At 37.2% G+C, this 18809-nt stretch overlaps 1 protein-coding gene across 1 annotated transcript in view; it reads left to right on the top strand.

The window, feature by feature from the left end:
- Positions 1–9252, top strand: part of TMPRSS11B (transmembrane protease, serine 11B) — a 20035-nt gene extending 10783 nt beyond the window's left edge. Inside the window, exons 6-10 of the mRNA XM_006896832.1 lie at positions 1155–1193; positions 2901–3078; positions 6886–7145; positions 7559–7701; positions 9091–9252. Coding sequence (XP_006896894.1) covers positions 1155–1193; positions 2901–3078; positions 6886–7145; positions 7559–7701; positions 9091–9252 — 782 coding nt within the window. The remainder of the gene's footprint in view (positions 1–1154; positions 1194–2900; positions 3079–6885; positions 7146–7558; positions 7702–9090) is intronic.
- The last annotated feature ends 9557 nt before the right edge of the window (positions 9253–18809 follow it).

The raw sequence follows: 18809 nt of genomic DNA, 5'->3' as shown, positions 1-18809 counted from the left end.
ACAGCAACCACGAGTTACCTCTGTACAGCAAGTGGACATATCAGGGCTATATGACCTAGAAGAATGTTTCACCAAAATCAATTAAAGACATGTCTGAGGGCTGCGGATTAGAGTCAGCCACCTTTGGCTTGATAGCGTCACTTTCTGTGTACTAGGGCAACTGATCTCTCTCTATGTTGTTGTTGTTGTTAAGTGCCGTCGAGTCGTAGGTGACTCGTAGCGATCCTATGAATGAAAGACCTGGACACTTGTATAACTTTCATCCTTTCTCCAGATTAATAGGGTATCCAGAAGCAAGCTATTTCGGAAGTGGATGCCACTCCTGTTTCCAAGCTTGTTCTAATCGGGGAACTCCACCAAAAGGGGCCAGGAGGCTAAGTAAATGGAGTTGAAATAATTTTGGTAGAGATAGTAAAAATGTCGTAAGCAAAAGAAAGTAACTAATGTCCCTGAGCTGTGTATGTGGAAATTATTGCACAGGTATATGTTTTTTGCTGTGTATTCAATTCCACCAAAAATAAAATTTAAAAAGAAGTGAGAGTTCAGTAGAGCTTCTCAAGTGAATAATACTTTCTGTAGGTAGCTGTTTGGGAAAGGGAGTTGTACATCACTGCCCAAATCTGCTGGGGAGTATAGTCAGTATGTTCTAGAATTTCTTTAGTGTTTTTGTCTCTCTCTTTCTCCCTAATATCTCTAACAAATAAAGAAGATTTAATAAAATGATTGCTCTGAAAAGTGGATTAGGCTCTGTGAAAAGTAATTTTATTTTAATTATTTCCCCTGAAATATGGAAAGTACTCAATATTCTAGAGTAAAAAAAAAAAAAGAAATTAAAAGAGAAAGAAATCAAAGAAAATTCTTCAACTCTTTTGCAGTAAGAATATATCCCTTTTCTACTTTACTATTTTGCCACAGTATCATAAAACTGGGAACTTTGGATTTTTTAGTTCCTTTTCCTTTTGTCTATAATTCGTGGTAGAAGTGTGGAAAGATGACAAATAGGAATGAGAAGGCCTGGCATACAAATATACAAACTAATCTGAATAGTTAAGTATTATCTATCATTGACTAGGGAGCAATCTTTAACAGCCTTTGTTTGGAGTCAATTGCTTGGTAATAAGTAATCAATTTTGTATTTTAATTTTTTGTTTCAGAAATCAGCAAGACTAATGCTGAAAAATTTACCAATAACTGTAAGTTAAGACATTTTATTGTGAATTTAACTCATCTATAAGTATTTCCCCATTTTCTTAAAAAGGGAGCTTGAAGACACCATCATATATAAATTCACAGTATTTTTTTCAAAATTAGATATATATCTGGAATTTCTTTTTGAAAAAAATCCCTTGTATGTGTTATATATTTTCAAACTTATAAAGAGTTGCAACAAAAGAAGTGAAATGAGAATGGATTAAAAAATTGGTTTATTAGAGAAAAATATCTATATAAATCAAAGATTCAAGAAAAATGGACATATTAAGAGGAAAATACAAAACTAGGCTATATTAAAAGCAATTCTTATAAGATAAAAACAATGTTGTAACTGTAAAGTAAATTATTTTTAGAGGATCAATATGAGGCCCATGAAATAACACAATCTATTTATGTCTTTATTCATTAAACATCTATTGTCTACATTGTGCCTTAAAAAATAGTAATTTGTTGTGTGTCGTCAAGTCAGAAATGACCCATAGCTAACCCTGCAGTGGGTTTTCAGAGGCAATAATTGCTTGGGAGGACCTCTGGTGGCATAGTGGCAAGAAGCTGTGCTGCAATACTGCTGCTCCACGGCAGAAGGATAGGCAATCTCCTCCAGTGAGATTAACTGCTGCTGAAAACACACTGGAAGGTAAGCTATGGGATGGTTCTCACTGTATGGTACACAACAAAGACAACAATCTCTTGGGAGGAGATTGCCCATCCTTCTCCAACAGAGCAGCTGGTGAATATCTTATATAAGACATAGATGTTAATGAAGTAGTCTCCACCTTCAGAAAGTTTGCATCTACTTAGAATTATATATGTGTTTCTATTATGCAATGTTGTTATTTAAGAAAAGACAATGGTTGAAACACCCCTGAGACTGGAAACAACTGTCAGTAGAAGTCACTGAAATAAAAATAGAGTAGGTTACTAATGTCAGAGTACATTTCACATAAAACAGCACCATTTAGAAGGTGTAGAACAATCATTGAAGGTTTTCAGGTGTTTTTTTTAGACTTCTTTTTTTAAAATTAGCTTGAGTGAAAGTTTACAGAGACTTTGGATTTCCATTCATTCATTGTTACACTTTTCTCCCTGCCCATGTAAAAGAAAAATTCTTTCATTGTTATTTAATCCCTACCCCACCCCCAAGTGCACTCCAGTATGCTGCCTTCATTCTGGACTCCTGTCATGACAATAATACCTAATCATATATCCCTTTTAAACAGTTCTCTCCCTCATCTGTTTTAATAAATGTATTTAGAGGAAACAAGTGGTTTACATTGGACTCTTAACCTAAAGATAGGTAATTTGAGCTCTAATATCTTAGTGGTAAGGAATTGCATTGTCAACGAAGAATTATACAGTTTGAATCCACCAGCTGCTCCACAGGTGAAAGATGAGCAGTCTCCTGTGTGATTTACTATCTCCAAAAATCTGCTATAGAGAAAGCTATGAATCGATTACAACTACATGATATGCAACAAAAACAGGACACATCAAAACACAGGGAAATCTGTTTCTGGAAAGGTTACAGGCTTGAAAACATCCATCATGGAGCATCCCTACTTTATATCATAAAAGGGTTACCATGAATAGAATGTACTTAATAGTAACTAATAATGTGTTTTAAAATACTTTGCTTTAAAAGAATCATCAAAGATATCTACTGTAGTGCTAATGAATCTTATCCTCAGGTTGTGGAAGACAACTGACCAATAGTATCAAAGCAGATAACCGAATTGTGAATGGAAAAAGAGCTCTGGAAGGGGCATGGCCATGGCAGGCCGATTTACAGTGGAAAGGTAAACAACACTGTGGTGCCTCTCTGATCGGCAGCAAATGGCTATTATCTGCAGCTCATTGCTTTGCAAAGTAAGTGTAAAAATCTTTCTAATATGGAGGATTCGTGGTACAGATCTGAGTGTTCCTAGGTGCTAAGAGGATCTCTGATATCTAGGTGTTGCTGTTGTTATGTGCCGTCGAGTCGCTTGCGACTCATAGCGACCCTATGTACAACAGCCCTAAACTCTGCTCTGTCCTGTGCCAATCACATTGTCTCTGACACACCCATCCTGATTACCCCAGTCACTGAATCAATCCACCTCATAGAGGGCCTTCCCCTACTGTGCTGTCCCTGCACCCTACTAAGTATGATGTCTCTCTCCAAGGACCAGTCCCTCCTGACAACATGTTCAAAGTATGTTAGACAAAGCCTCAGAATCCTGGCCTCCAGGGAGGCGCCCAGTTTAACCCTCTCAAGGATGAATCTGTTTGTTTTCTTAGTAGTCCATGGTACCCTCAATATTCTTTTTCAGCACCACAGCTCAAAGGCATCAATTCTCCTATCCTCCTTACTCATTGTCCAACTCTCTGATGCATACCACGTGATTGCAAAGACCATGGCCTGTACCAGATGCACCTTAGTCTCCAGAGACGCACCGTTGCTCTTTATCCCATCACAATACATCTTTTAATTTCCTGGCTGCTGGTGCCAAGAGTGTTGATCATGGAGCCAAGCAAACTAAAGCTGTGAAAAATCTCAATCTCTTCACCATCCATCCTGATGCTGCCAATTGGTCCAGTGGTGAGAATCTTTGTCTTCTTGACACTGAGCCTCAATCCATATTGGAGACTGCAGTACTTGACCCTCTGCAGCAGGCGCTTCAGATCCTCCTCAGTTTCAGCAAGCAGGGCTGGGTCATCTGCATAACACAGTTTGTTGATAGATCATCTACCAATCCTGACACCGCATTTCTCCTCATAGAGCCCAGCCTCTTGGATAATCTGTTCTGCATACAGGTTGAAAAGATAAAGAATTTGTCTGCTAACTAAAAGGCAGGTTGTTTAAACCCACTATGTATTAAAATAAAACAAAACAAAGAAAAACCAAACAAAAAAACCCCCCCACAAAACAAAAACCAGATCCAGGATCCCTACTGTCCAAGGGTTAAATAATTTGGCTAACTAAACAGCAAGTTGTATAAACCCCGAGAGAAAAGATAAGGTGTCTGCTTCCTGAAAGGTTATCCTTTTGGAAATCCTATGGACAGATCTGCTCTGTCCTATAGGGTCATTATAGGTAGAAAGAGATTTGATAGCAATGGATTTTTTTTGTTGAATGTTAAACCAGCATATGTGAAGGTTCACTGGAACTGTACGTGAAAGACATCTAAATTGGCAACAAGGAGGAAAATTTGCAAAACCAATTACATTTTCCAAATAGCTATTTTGGACTGGTATTGTCTTTTTAATATAAATTCATTTACTTTTAACAACAATTCTGCATGGAAGGTATAATTTTCTCCTATTTAAAATTGAGCAAACTAGAGCTCACAGAGAGAATTAACTTTGTCAAAACTACGCAGATCTTAAGCAACCCAAATTTAATGCAAACTCAAGTGTATTTGTTACTAGTCATTTATATGGTCTTCTTCATTATCTAGTTGAAGAAAATTCAGAGTTATGACTTAAAAGTCTTAGTATAGTATAGTGGTTTTTATATAGTAAGTTCGTTCTTTGGAAATGTGAGAAAAAGTACACATTCAGTTTAGATAGAAAATGGTAAGATTTGATCTAGACCATAATGATACAAGATTTGATTGATAGAGTGTGGGAAAAGGAAAATAATATGTATTAAAATGCATGAAAACACAATTTTGAGTAGATAGAACTTGTGGAAATACACAGCAGTAAATATAGACAAATATTTCAGCTATACTTTACTGTTGTTGTTTTATTGTTATTTGCCATCAAGTAACCTGCAACTCACAGCTACCCTATGTACAACAGCTCTGAACTCTGCTCTATGCTGTGCCAACCTTATTGTCTCTGACACATGTACCCCTTACTCCAATCACTGAGTCAATGTAGACAATTCTAAATGACAAAATAGAAGCCAATGAACTGTGGTCCAACTGAGAGGGTTCTAGTTAACAGTGCAGGTCCTTCAGGCTCATGCTAGATCTTTTAAATAAATCTCTGGAAGTGGAAGTCTGAGTAGATTCCAAAGGAATGAAGTTTAGGAAGTACTCGCATTGAGGGGGGAGAGTTACTTGAAGACTTTAGAATAAATGATTGATTAAGAGTTGTTGTTATTGTTATGTGCCATCGAGTTGCTTGCTACTCACAGCGACCCGAGGTACAAGAGCCCTAAACACCGTTCTATCCTGTGCCAACCTTGCCATCTCAAACACACTCATTCCCACCCTTCGCTCACAGAATCGATCCATCTCATACAGGGGTCCTCTCTTGCACCGTCCCTCCACTCTCCCAAACATGATGTCCCTCTCCAAGGACCAACCAGTCCCCCCTTGCAACATGCCCAAAGTATGTCAGATGAAGCTTCAGAATCCTTGACTCCAAGGAGCATTCCTGCTTCACCTTCTCCAGGACAAACCTGTTTGTTCTCCTAGCAGTCCATGATATATTCACACTCTTCTCCAGCACCACAGCTCAAAGGCATCAATTATCTTTCTATCATCCCTATTCACTGTCCAACTCTCTGATGCATAGTGCATAATTGTGAAGAGTATAGCCCAGATCAGGCACACCTTAGTCTCCAGCCTGATGTCATTGCTCTTCAGTACTCTTGAGAGGTCCCTCACCGCTGACTTTTCCAATGCAATTTGTCTCTTGATTTCCTGGCTGCTGGTACCAAGAGTGTTTAGTAAACTAAAACTGTTAACTATCTCAATCTCTTCACCATCCATACTGATGCTGCCAGTTGGCCCAGTGGTGAGAATCTTTGTTTTCTTGATGTTGAGCTTCAATCCATATTGGAGGGTGCAGTCCTTGACCTTCTGCAGCAAACGCCTCAGGTACTCCTCAGTTTCAGCAATCAGGGTTATGTCATCCCCATAGCACAGGTTGTTGATGACTCTTCCACCAATCCTGATGCCACATTCCTCCTCGTACAGCCCAGGATCTCAGATGATCTGTTCTGCATACAGATGAAAAGGTATGGAGACAGAATACATCCCTGATGGACCCTCTTCTTGATTTTGAACCATGTAGTGTCTCCTTGCTCTATTCTGATGACTGCCTCTTAGTCCAAGTATAGGTTTCGCATTAGCACAATCAAATGTTCTGGGATTGCCATTCTTCTCAGAGTTAGCCATAGCTTGTTGTGATCCACACAGACAAAAGTCAATAATCATATTCAATGAAACACAGATAGACATTTTTCTGGTATTCTTTGCTTTCTGCCAAGATCCACCTAACATTAGCTATAATATCCCTAGTACCACGACCTCTTCTAAATCCAGCCTGCACATCTGGCAGTTCTCTGTTGACAGATTGTTCTAAGCGTTTTTGTAAAATGAAGGCCTTAATATCTAAAATAATAACAACAAAAACATCTATCCCTACATTATAAGAGAGAAAAGACAATAATAAAACAAGATGACAGATCCTAACCTGAGAAAAAAAAAACTCAATGAAAAGTGATAAGAAAATATAATTAGATGTCAAAATGCAAAAGCATCAGTGACTCTAGCTTGAAAGATCACATAATAATGTTTTTATGTGACTGCAAAATTTATAATAATCTTATGCTATGGACATTTTTTAAATTAAGGGTTCTAGGGATTTATAGTACAACACTGAGAACACCATGCCTTCAAGTGCTGAGATCACAAATTAAGAACACTAAGTGTATATTAATTTAATTCTTTCCTCTAGGAAAAATAATTCAGAAGACTGGACTGTTAATTTTGGAACAATAGTAAATAAACCATATCTGACACAGAAAGTTCAAAACATAATTATTCATGACAATTATAGCAGTTCTGCGTTTCATGATGACATTGCTCTTGTGCAACTTGAGAAAGAAGTTGTTTTTACAAAGTATGTTCGTAAGATTTGTCTTCCAGAAGCCAAAATGCAACTCAAGGAAAATGACAGTGTTGTAGTGACAGGATGGGGGACCCTTTATATGAATGGTAAGTTTTTCTGAAAAAATGTAATAGTTTTATGGCAATAATTAATTACACAATCACTCACTCATGAAATTAATTATTCAATGTTGTTAGGTGCTGCCAAGATGAGTACGACTCCTAGTGAGCAAACTGTTCAATATGTATAACAAAAACCCAAAAATCACTAATGTTGAATGGAAGGAAAAAAACCCATGGCATTGCCTTCAATTTATGTAATATTTATGAAAATTGAAGATGGGAATACTGGAATCATGTGTGAGGCAGTCATCTTAATAAATATCTGAAAGACATCAATATTGCTTAGGTCTGATCTAGCTCTTGGCAACTAAAAGAAACTATTTTACTCCATAAATTTTTTTTATCCCCCAAAAGAGAAAGATAAGCTTCATAAATAAAACATCATTTATTTCCTATAGGTCCCCTTCCAGGGACACTGCAACAAGCCCTGGTCAAGATTATTGACAATAAAAATTGCAATGCTCCTTATGCTCTTGCTGGTATGGTGACTGATACAATGCTTTGTGCTGGATTTATGTCAGGAGAATCTGATTCCTGTCAGGTATGTTTAGATATATTATTGAATAATTTTTTTCAAAATTACTAAGTAAAATTTTCTATGAAAAAAGACCCATTTTTTTTGTGCCCAGTAGATTCTTATAGCAACCCACTGATAAACCATTAAACCCTTCGTGAGAGATGGTAAGGATGCAGCAGTGAACACAATTCCAAACATCATGAAGTTTTCAGTCTAGGAATGTAAACAATAATAATACTGAGGAGTTTCTAAGATAAGCTGTGGTGCAGTCCTGAATGCACTTGGTTCGATTCTACCAGCTTCTCTACAGGAGAAGGATGGGCAATATCCTCCCCCCTTTAAAAAGCCACCAGAAGGTCAGCTACGGATCGGTTCCGACTTGACTGTACTCAACCAAGAGTAGTTTGCTTGTAAATCTAGAATGTTACCACTTTTTATCCTGAGATCTAGCAGATTTACCATGTGCACATATCAACCTATTCACAGGGTTTTTAGGAAGACATAAGCTCAGAGAAATGTCACAGATTTAATACCCTCCATATTAAAGGCTAGATCCATAAAACATTAACTCCTGGTGTGACTGATCTAACATCGGACAGCTCAGATACTACATCTTTAATAAATACAAGGTTCCCAGATTTTAAGCCCAAAAAGGCTTGTCTGATTTTGGAGTCCACTGGGTACTGATAACTCCAGAGAAAAGGCAAAAAAAAATTTCTGTGATGTGATAAAAAATAAAATTCTTTTTTCTATCACTTGTTTCATTTTTCTTGTTAAGAAATACACAGCAAACAGAACAAATAACTAGTTTCCACACACACCTTTTAGAAACTTTAATGGCATTTAAAAATTTTTTTAACCATTCTCACTCTTTTTTGAGTTGTTTGTTCCATTAACATAACTTGACTGTCCCTTAAGGAACAATCCAATCTTCCAAATTGCTGTTGTCAGTTTAATCCTATTAATAGCCTTAAAAAGCATAATGCTTAAATGTAGACTTTTTTTTTAATTGCATGTGCCACAGAGTGAGAATAAACTCATAGCTGACCCTACAGTGTGTCTTCAGAGGCTGTAAATTGCATGGGAGGATATTTCCCATCTTTCTTTAGTGGAGTGGCTTGTATATTTACACTAGCTGCCTTTAAGTGGGCAGTGCAACTCCTTACCACTAGGCCATCAGAGCGTCCTATATTTTTTCAAGTTAAGCTAAATTATCATTTGGTTTTCAAGGGACTTTAAAGATATATTTTTGCTTTAATGTTTTAAGATTACACAAGGGTAATATTTCCAGGGTTAATTCAAGCTTCATGCCTCCAAGAAGTCTAGAGACCATGTAAATTTGAAAATCTGTTCTGAATATCTACTTTCATATTACTTTAATCATAATTCTTTTATGGTCCCTTCTTCTTCTAGAATGATTCTGGTGGACCATTAGTTTACCCGGACTCCAGAGATATCTGGCATCTTGTCGGAATAGTAAGCTGGGGTAAAGGATGTGGTCAAAAAAATAAGCCAGGTGTATATACTCGAGTGACTTCTTATCGTGACTGGATTGCCTCCAAGACTGGAATCTGAAGAAAGAGTAACCATATCAAGAAACATAAAACAACTACATCAGATTCTTAATTGTTGCTTCAAGATCGTATACTTTTAATTCTTCATAAACCAATAACATTTGAATCTTAGTGTAAAAAATTATCAGTATTCTACCTAAAACACTTATTTATCTATTTCACTAATATAGGAAACAATAAAACAAAAATTAACATTCAAATTAGGTTATATTTTTCATTATTAATAAAATATTCATTATTAATATTTAATTACAAATTAATATTCACTGTTAATAAGAACTAATGCTTAGTTCTGATATACACCATCACGGTGTTGAAAATTACCCTTACCCTATTTTTCAGAAGTTTTGTTGTTCTTTCTTTAAATTCTGAATAATACATTAAGGGCATTTCTGAATATAAACTTCTAGGACATGAATAAACCTGCTCACTTACTAAATCATGCCATTTAGTAAGAACCAACTTATTGCTTATTTACAGTAGGTTTCTGAGGCTGTAAATCACACAGAAGGAGACTGTCCATCTTTCTTCTAAGGAGTCACTGGTGAATTAAAACCCTCAAAAAGATATGGCCTTTGTGTTGCTATACACCCCCAGAGCTTACACATGCTAGATCTACCAAATTATTTTGGAATCTGAAAATTAGAGCCGTGTGCCGTTAAGCTGAAAGCATGTAAGAAAAGTTGTTGTTGATTGCTGTCAAGTCGAGCATGACTCATGGCAACCCTTATGAACAAAAGGCGTGAAGTCTTAACTATCGTCATTTATCAAAATTCATAGGTTTCCAGAGGCATGTTGTTTAGGAAGTGGGTGCTACTCCTGCTTCCAAATTTGTTTATACATGAGATTTCTTTGTGCACTTCATAAAACTAGAGTATCATAGATGTCAGTGACTTGCTTAGATATGACAATGGAGAGAATCTTTGCTGAAAGAAATTCTTTAGCATCTCTGATGAATTGTTACCCTTACACAAAAATTCACTCTAATAGAGTTCAATTAAAATTATTTAGTTGATAAAGAATAATTTATCTTAATTGTGCAATTATTTCTCTATCATTTTTTATGTCTTTCTTTTTCCATTTCTTTTTTTTAATCTTGCAACAAATATAACATGAGAATTTACTGTATTAGCTTTCCTTACAGTGGATATGCAGTAGTACATAAGTTCTCCAAATATTTTACTGTTTGTAATTGCATAAAATGAAATTGTAAATATGATATTAAGTGACAGCTAAAATGAGATAAAATAGAAAGGGGGAATCCCTCATTTGTTTAGTTATTGTCCCTTTGTCTTTCTCTTATTATAAGGCATGAATCAAATGACATGCATAACAATGGCATGGATGTCAATCCATGACCTGATATGACAAAATGCCCCCCTCATTTTTTATGAATGTTATTCATTAAATAAGTATATCTATCATACTCAAACCACCTATAAGCTTGTTGTTTTGTGATGGTTTGGGAGTTGCTATGATGGTGGAAATTATGCCATCATCATTTAAAATAACAGTACTTAAAACCTACTGTGAACATATTTAAACAAAACCCCCCTATCAAAATGAATTGGGAAGAAAGTCTTGACAATCTGTTTATGAAGATTGTTGTTGTTGTTATGTGCCGTTGAATTACCTGTGACTCATAGCGACCCCATGTACAACAGCTCTGAATCCTGCCCGGTCCTGGGCCAGTCTCACTGACTCTGACACACCCACCCCCATTGCCCTAGTTACTGTAACAATATATCTCATTGGACTCTTCCTTTTCTGCACTGTCTCTCTACCCTTCTGAACCATGATGTTCATCTCCAAAGATTGGTTCCTCTTGTCTACATGCCCAAAGTTTGTGAGATGGAGCTTCAAAATCTTAGTCTCCAAAGAGAAACTTGGTTTCACTCTCTTCAAGACAGACCCATTTGTTTTCTTGGTGGTCAGTGGTATGTTTAATACTCTTTTCCAGCACCACAGCTCAAAGGCATCAATTCTCCTTCTATCCTCCTTAGTCACTGCCCAACTCTCTGATGCATAACAAGTGATTGCAAAGACCATAGCCTGTATCAGATGCACGTTAGTTTCCAGAGTGACACCATTGCTCTTCAGCACGTTGGAGAGGTCCCTAACAGCAGACTTTCCCACTGCATTATGTTTTTTGATTTCCTGGCTGCTGATGCCAAGAATGTTGACCTTGGAGCCAAGCAAGCTAAAGTTGTTAACAATCTCAATCTCTTCACCATCCATCCTAATGCTGATAATTGGTCCAGTGGTAAGATTCTTTGTCTTCTTGGCATTGAGCCTCAATCCATACTGAAGGCTGCAGTCCTTGACTCTCTGCAGCAAGTGCATCAGGTCCTCCTCAGTTTCAGCGAGCAGGGTTGTGTCATCTGCATATCGCAGATTGTTGATAAATTTTCCACCAATCCTGACACCACATTTCTCCTCATGGAGCCCAGGCTCTCGGATAATCTGTTCTGCATAGAGGTTGAAAAGGTATAGAGATAGGATACATCCCTGGCGTACACCTTTCCCAATTTGGAACCATGCCTTGTTTCCCTGCTCTGTTCTGATGACTGCCTCTTGGTTCAAGTATAGGTTTCACATTAACACCATCATGTGTTTTGTGATTCCCATTCTTTTCAGAGTCAGCCACAGTTTGTTATGATCCACACAGTCAAACGCCTTTGCATAATCGATGAAACACAGATAGACATTCTTCTGGTATTCGCTGCCTTCAGCTACGATCCATCTAACATTAGCTACAATATCCCTAGTACCATGACCCCTTCTAAACCCAGCCTGGACTTCTGGCAGTTCTCTGCTGATGTGCTGTTCCAGTGTTTTTGGAGAATCTTCAGTAGAAACTTCCTTGCATGTGAAATCAATGAGATTTTTCTATGGTTTCCACACTCTGTTGGGTCACCCTTCTTTGGGATGGGAACAAATATAGATCTCTTCCGGTCAGCTGGCCAAGTGTTTGTTCTCCAGATTTCTTGGCACAAGTTGGTGAGCACGTCTTGGGCAGCATCTATTAGCTGAAATATGTCAATTGGTATACCATGTTTTCCTGGGGCCTTGTTTTTTCTGTTTCCTTCAAAGCAGCCTGAACTTCATCTTTCATCACCATAGGCTCTTGCTCATATGTTGTTTCATGAAATTCTTCTGTGTCTGCCAATTCCTTTTGAAACAGTGACTCAGTATATTCTTTCCATCTTCTTTTAATACTTCCTGGATCCTTTAATATTCTGCCTAAAGCGTCCTTGATAATAGCAACTCGAGGTTTGAATTTGTTCTTCAGTTCCTTGAGCTTAAGAAATGCTGAACGAGTTCAGCCCTTTTGATTTTTCCAACTCCAGCTCGTTGCACATTTCATTGTAATATTTTGTTTTGTCATCCCGTGCTGCCTTTTAGGATCTTCTGTTCAGCTCTTTAGTATCTTGAATTCTTCCTTGTGCTTTGGCTTCTCTGCGCTCTTTCCATAAATTATGGACCATAACTTGATGGCCCATAAATGTCAACTTGACAGCAACATAAAATGAATAAGGCTTTCTGGTGGCATGTTCTACAGGGAGTTGTACTGCTAACCCCAAAGCTGAGCTTCTTAGCAGTTTGAATATACCAGCATTTCATAGGAGAAAGATGGACAGTCTTCTCCCAGGCAAATTAACCCCCCCCCCCAAACCTCACTGGATGGTCACCTATGTGTCACTTTCAAAACAATGGCAGTAAATATGAGATTTTTGAGTTTTATAAAATAAATAATACCACCAAGGAAGTGAATAATAATACCAAGGTAAGTAATCTTCAGGACAATCAAATATTTGAGATTAAAAGAGCATCATTTGTCCCAAGACAAAGCTCAAAATTAAGAAAGGCAAAGAAAGAAGATGAATGAAAACATGGAACCAAAAGAGGAAGTATAAAGAATTACATTGAAGGTATTTCAACCAATATCACAAAAGCAAATGTATACAAATTTTTGAAATTTCTTGTAATTTAAATATTTGCACCATTAAAATGGACATATGCTAGAAATAAGCTCACATCCAAGAGAAGGTGGTTAAACATGCTTAATGTGACTATTTATTACTTACACTTTTTTAAAAAAAAAACAAAAAAACCTCAAAACTTCACCAGAAGATTTAACTAGAGTAAAATATCTATTTCATAACATTGCAGAGTAGACTTTGGCCATTGTGACCTATGTTTTCCTAAATTTCCTTACTACCTTCTGTTAACTAAGGTAAAATTGTTTGTTACTGCTTTACATTTTGCATAAAAAAAGAGAACATTTCAGAAGATGAGGTTTTTAAAACAATTCTTAGAGATGTGTCAAGGAAAGTTATACATAATTAATCATTATATATCAGAAAAAAATCACATGCCATTATTTTGATTTCCATAATATTTGTATGTTGTTGTCGTTACATGCTATTGAGTTGCTTGCGGCTCAAAGTGACCCCGTGTTCAATAGTCCTAAATCCTGCTCTATCCTGTGCCATCTTTATTGTCTCTGATACACCTATTCCACAACCACAGTGACTTAATCAATCCATCTCATCATTTATTTTAAAATAATTACACAAAGGAAATAATTTTATGCTTTAAATTTTGTTCCCTGCCCCGAAAATGATCTCTGATTAAAATTTGTCATAATAGTTACTTTTGAATAAATATAAGGGTGGATACATACAAATCAGGAAAAAAAATTCATTAACTAGCAATTTCAAGTTTTCTGAGCCTAGATGCTGCTTAAGTCATATTTGTCTCAGCTCAAAATAGCAAGATTCAACGAAACAGGAATTACCAGCCTAGGTAACGACTCACATTATCTTCCTTGCCATTTGATTAAAGAGAAGAGATTAAGAGGAATAAAAGTATGCTTTGGTCACAGCAAGCTACTCGAGGGGAAGAGAACTAATATAAATTTACCTAGCTTCCTTTAAAAAATGCTTCTTGTCATTTGAATCATTGAAACTCTTGCTTCTTCCCAATGTTCTATAAAATGGCATTATTTAGAGGACAAGTAATCTTAGTAAAAGGTTTTCGTAATTAGAGAGGATTAGTCTGAAAATACCTTTCTCTACTTCTTAAAATTTTACCGCACCCACCTCATGTCTCAACATACTTAGAGCATAAAAAGCTTGACTTACTCTTCCAATTCATTATTTAAGAACAATCCAAGAGGCATCTCTTCAAACAGGAAAACCTTCCCACCACTTTCAGGCCGGTGCTCTAGATTACTCAGGAATGCAGCTGTCACTACACTTTCCAAAACAGATGCAATTAAAAATATCTGCCATGTGTCTAAAACTTCTACTAGACTATGAGCTTCTCAGAAGTTTTTTACCCCCTCTCTTTATTTCTGGTCCTGTATATGGCTCAAGGACAGTATTCACTGTTTCAACTGCATGAGACTTTCTTGATTTGATTAATAGATTTCTATCATCATATCCTTACACTTAACCGGTGTTTCAGCAAGAAATTTAAGCCAAAATCAGAAGAGAAAAGAGAGAAAATGGACTAGAGGATATAATCACAGATGTCACATACATTTTTGCCTGAAAGAAGAAAACCAGAAAGATATTAATTTTATATATTAATTATACAAAGGCTCACAACTCTGTGGATTATAACACAATTAAAAATAACATTGCGTAGTTTGAGAATTTTTTCTGCTTGAGAGGAAACTGTAAATAGATCAAGAGTCAGTATTTCAAAGAGAACAAGGGGCCAGTATATGATTTAATCTACATGCTGAGCAAATAATCTGAGAATGTGTACTATATGAAAAATGTGGTGTTAAATTTAAGACGACTTCATAATTTGAATGTGCAATTAGTAAAACATTTCTTGCTGAAGGTGATGAGATTTTAAAGTATTTACTAGTGCACATGAAAGACTTCTTGTGAGGTTCCAATGAGTTGAACAATTTTTTGTAAGCCTATAAACAACAGATCTGAACCTTGTCCTATTCTCATTATCTCTGACATACTTGAGTCACTTGCTGCAATCACTGTGTCAATGCATCTGGTTGAGAATCTTCCTCTATTTTGCTGCCCCTGCATCTTTATAAGTATAAAGTCCCTCTCCAAGGAATAGCCTCTCCTAGCAACATGCCTAAAAAATATGTGAGATGAAACTATATCCCCTTTGCCTAGAAGGAGTACACTGGCTACATCTTCTCCTAGACATCTGTTTGACATAGAAAGACTTCAGAGAGGAAGACAGACAGATGGCCAACAGACAGATGAAGAAATACTCAAAGTCACGGGCAATAAAAGAGATCCAAATCAAAATGACAATGGGATGCCATCTCACCCCCATAGCAGTGGCAAAGATTTACAGAAATTTAGCAATAAATGTTGGAGAGAATGTGGAGAAATAGGAACTTTTATACACTGCTGGTGGGACTGTAAAATGGTACAACCACTCTGGAAAGCAGTTTGGCATTTCCTCAAAAAGCTGAACATAGAAATCCCATTATGACCCAGCTGTTCCACTGCTAGGAATATACCCAAAGGAAATTAGAACTGAGAGATAGAGATTTGCACACCAATGTTCATAGCAGCATTATTCATATCAAGAACATGGAAACAGTTCAAATGTTCAACCACAATTAAATTGATTGAGCAATTGTGGTATATGCCTATAATAGAATATTATGCAGCAGTCAAAAGCAGCAGTTTAAAAAATTACTACATAACATGAGAGAGACTAAGGAAAATTATGCTGAGTGAACATAAGGGCAAACACTGAATAAGATTATTATCATAAAAATAGAAGTATAATGAATAAAATGAGTGTGGGGACCCAAAGCAGTGAGCTGTGGGAGCAGGGGGATGAGGATGGGCAGGGGTAAATCAAAGACTGGCACAATTTGGTGGGTGGAGGAAGAAGGTAAAGGAAATCGGAAAATCTAGCAGAAATCTGGAAATACAGGGTAATGGTGGGTGTAGTTCAATGGTGATTAATTTATAAAGCACAATGAATTGGAATGATTGCATGAAGAGTATGAGAGAAAGATAGTGTGAAACATAATGTATGCAAACTTTATATAAAACCAATATAAAATAAAAATTTTTTAAAAACCCATATGTTTGTTCTTTTGGTAGTCCAATGGGATATTCAGCACTATGTCCTACACCTCAGCTCAAAGACAATAAATTATTTTTTGTTATTCATTGTCTAATTTCCAGATGAATGTCAAGCGATTAAAAAAAAACATGGACTGAGTCAGGCATTCCTTAGTCTTCAAACTGTCATCATTTTTCCTCAATGATTTGGAGAGATCTCTGACTGCAGCTCTCTTAGGACAATACGTCTCCTGATGTCTTAACTGTTGGTACAAAGGGTTTTGAACATGGATCCAAGTTAGGTGAAATAAGTGACAGTTTCAATCTTTTCTCCATCTATCACGGTGACTACAGCCTTCAAAATGGATTGGTTATCAACATAAAAAAAATCCTCATAGCCAAACTAATATACAACATCAAAATAAATGGAAAACAGATTGAAGTTGTCAAGAATTTAATTTTACTTTAATCCACAATCAATGCCTATAGAAGCAGCTATCAATGAATTAATGTATTTCATTGAGCAAATCCCCTGCAATAGAGCTCTATAAAATATTAAAAATATCAAACACGCTACTTTAAGGATTGAAACTCTGCCAATCCAAGCCAGAGTATTTACATATATTCACAGCTTTCGTTTGCTTGGTTCCACAGTCAACACTCTTGGCACCAGTAGCCAGGAAATTAAAAGGCGTATTGCCATGGGAAAGTTGGCTCTTAGCGACCTCTCCAAAATACTGAAGAGCAATGGTGTCTCTCTGGAGACTAAGGTGCATCTGATACAGGCCATGGTCTTTGCAATCACTTGTTATGCATCAGAGAGTTGGACAATGACTAAGGAGGATAGAAGGAGAATTGATGCCTTTGAGCTGTGGTGCTGGAGAAGAGTAGTGAGGGTACCATGGACTGCTAGGAAAACAAACAGATTCATCCTGGAAAGGACCACGTGGCTCCCTGGAGGCAAGGACTCTGAGGCTCCGTCTAACATACTTCGGACATATTGTAAGGAGGGACCGGTGCTTGGAGAGAGATATCATGCTTGGTAGGGTAGAGGGACAGCGCAGGAGGGGAAGGCCCTCTGTGAGGTGGATTGATTCAGTGACTGGGGTACTCGGGATGGGTGGATCAGAGGCAGTGCAATTTGCTCAGTATAGAGTAGGGTTTAGGGCTGTTCTACATAGGGTTGCTATGAGTCGCAAGCGACTTGACGACACATTACAACAACAACATGCAAAAGTTGGACAAATAATAAGGAAGTTGTTGTTGTTAGATGTTGTGGAGTTGAGTTTGCCTCTTAGTGACCCTCTGAACAAAAGATCTAAATCCTTTCTACCCTGTGTCATCCTTACACTTTCTGACACACAACAGCCCATTGTGGCAGTCACTACATCAATCCACCTGGACAAGGGTCCTCCTCTCCTTTGCTGACCCTCTACCCTTCCTAAAATTGGGTCCTTCTCCAAGGAATAGTCCCTCCTAGCAATATGCCCAAAGTATGTTTGGCAAATTCTCATCATTCTTACCTCCAAAGAGCACTCTGGCTGCACATTTTCTAAGACATACTTGTTTGTTCTCTTGGTCATCCATAGGATGTTCAGTGCTCTTCTCCAATACCACAGCTCATGGCATCAGCTCTCTTCTGTCATCCTTATTCACTGTCCAGCTCTTATAGCAAGTGATTGGAAAGACCAAGGCCTGGATCAGACACATCTTTGTTCTCAATCTGATATTATTATTCCTTAGTAATTTGGAGAGGTCCTTAACTGCAAATTTTCCCAGAGCAATGTGTCCCCTTATTTTCTGACTGCTGATACTAAAGGTGTTAATTGTGGATCCAAGGAACTTGAAGAATATCTATCTATTTGTGCTTTATTGACTATAGAAAGGCATTTAAATGTGTGGATTATAATAAGTTGTGGATGACATTGAGAAAAATGGGAGTCCCAAGGCATTTAGTTGTGCTAATGTGAAACCTGTTCTTGGACCCGAAGGCTGTTGTGAGAACAGAGCAAGGGGACACTGCATAGTTTAAAATTAAGAGGAGAGTGCATTAGGGTTGCATTCTCTTTCCATATCTATTTAATCTGTATGCTGAGCAAATTATTTGAGAAGCTGGACTCTATAAACTAGGGCATCAGGATTGGAGGGCGGCTTATCAATAACCTGCATTATGCAGATTACACAACCTTGCTTGCTAAGAGTGAGGAGGACTTGTAGCACTTGTTGCAGGAGATCAGGGAATGTAGCCTTCAGTGTAAATTGCATCTCAATGGCAGGAAAACAAAGATTTTTACCACTGGACCAATAGGCAACATCATGATGGATGGAGAGGAGTTTAAACAATGAATACTGAAGATTAATTATTTTGAATAAAGGTGTTGTTGAAGGATATTGAATATTTTAAAAACTGTCAGAAGAACAAACAAATCTCTCATGACAGAAATACAGGTAGAATACTCCTCAAAAGCAAATAAATACAGCAAGACAT

Source organism: Elephantulus edwardii, unplaced genomic scaffold, assembly GCF_000299155.1.
Source record: "Elephantulus edwardii isolate Elephantulus edwardi_28Jun2011 unplaced genomic scaffold, EleEdw1.0 scaffold00192, whole genome shotgun sequence".
NCBI classification, from domain to species: Eukaryota; Metazoa; Chordata; class Mammalia; order Macroscelidea; family Macroscelididae; genus Elephantulus; species Elephantulus edwardii.
This window is presented reverse-complemented; position numbering and strand designations above follow the sequence as displayed.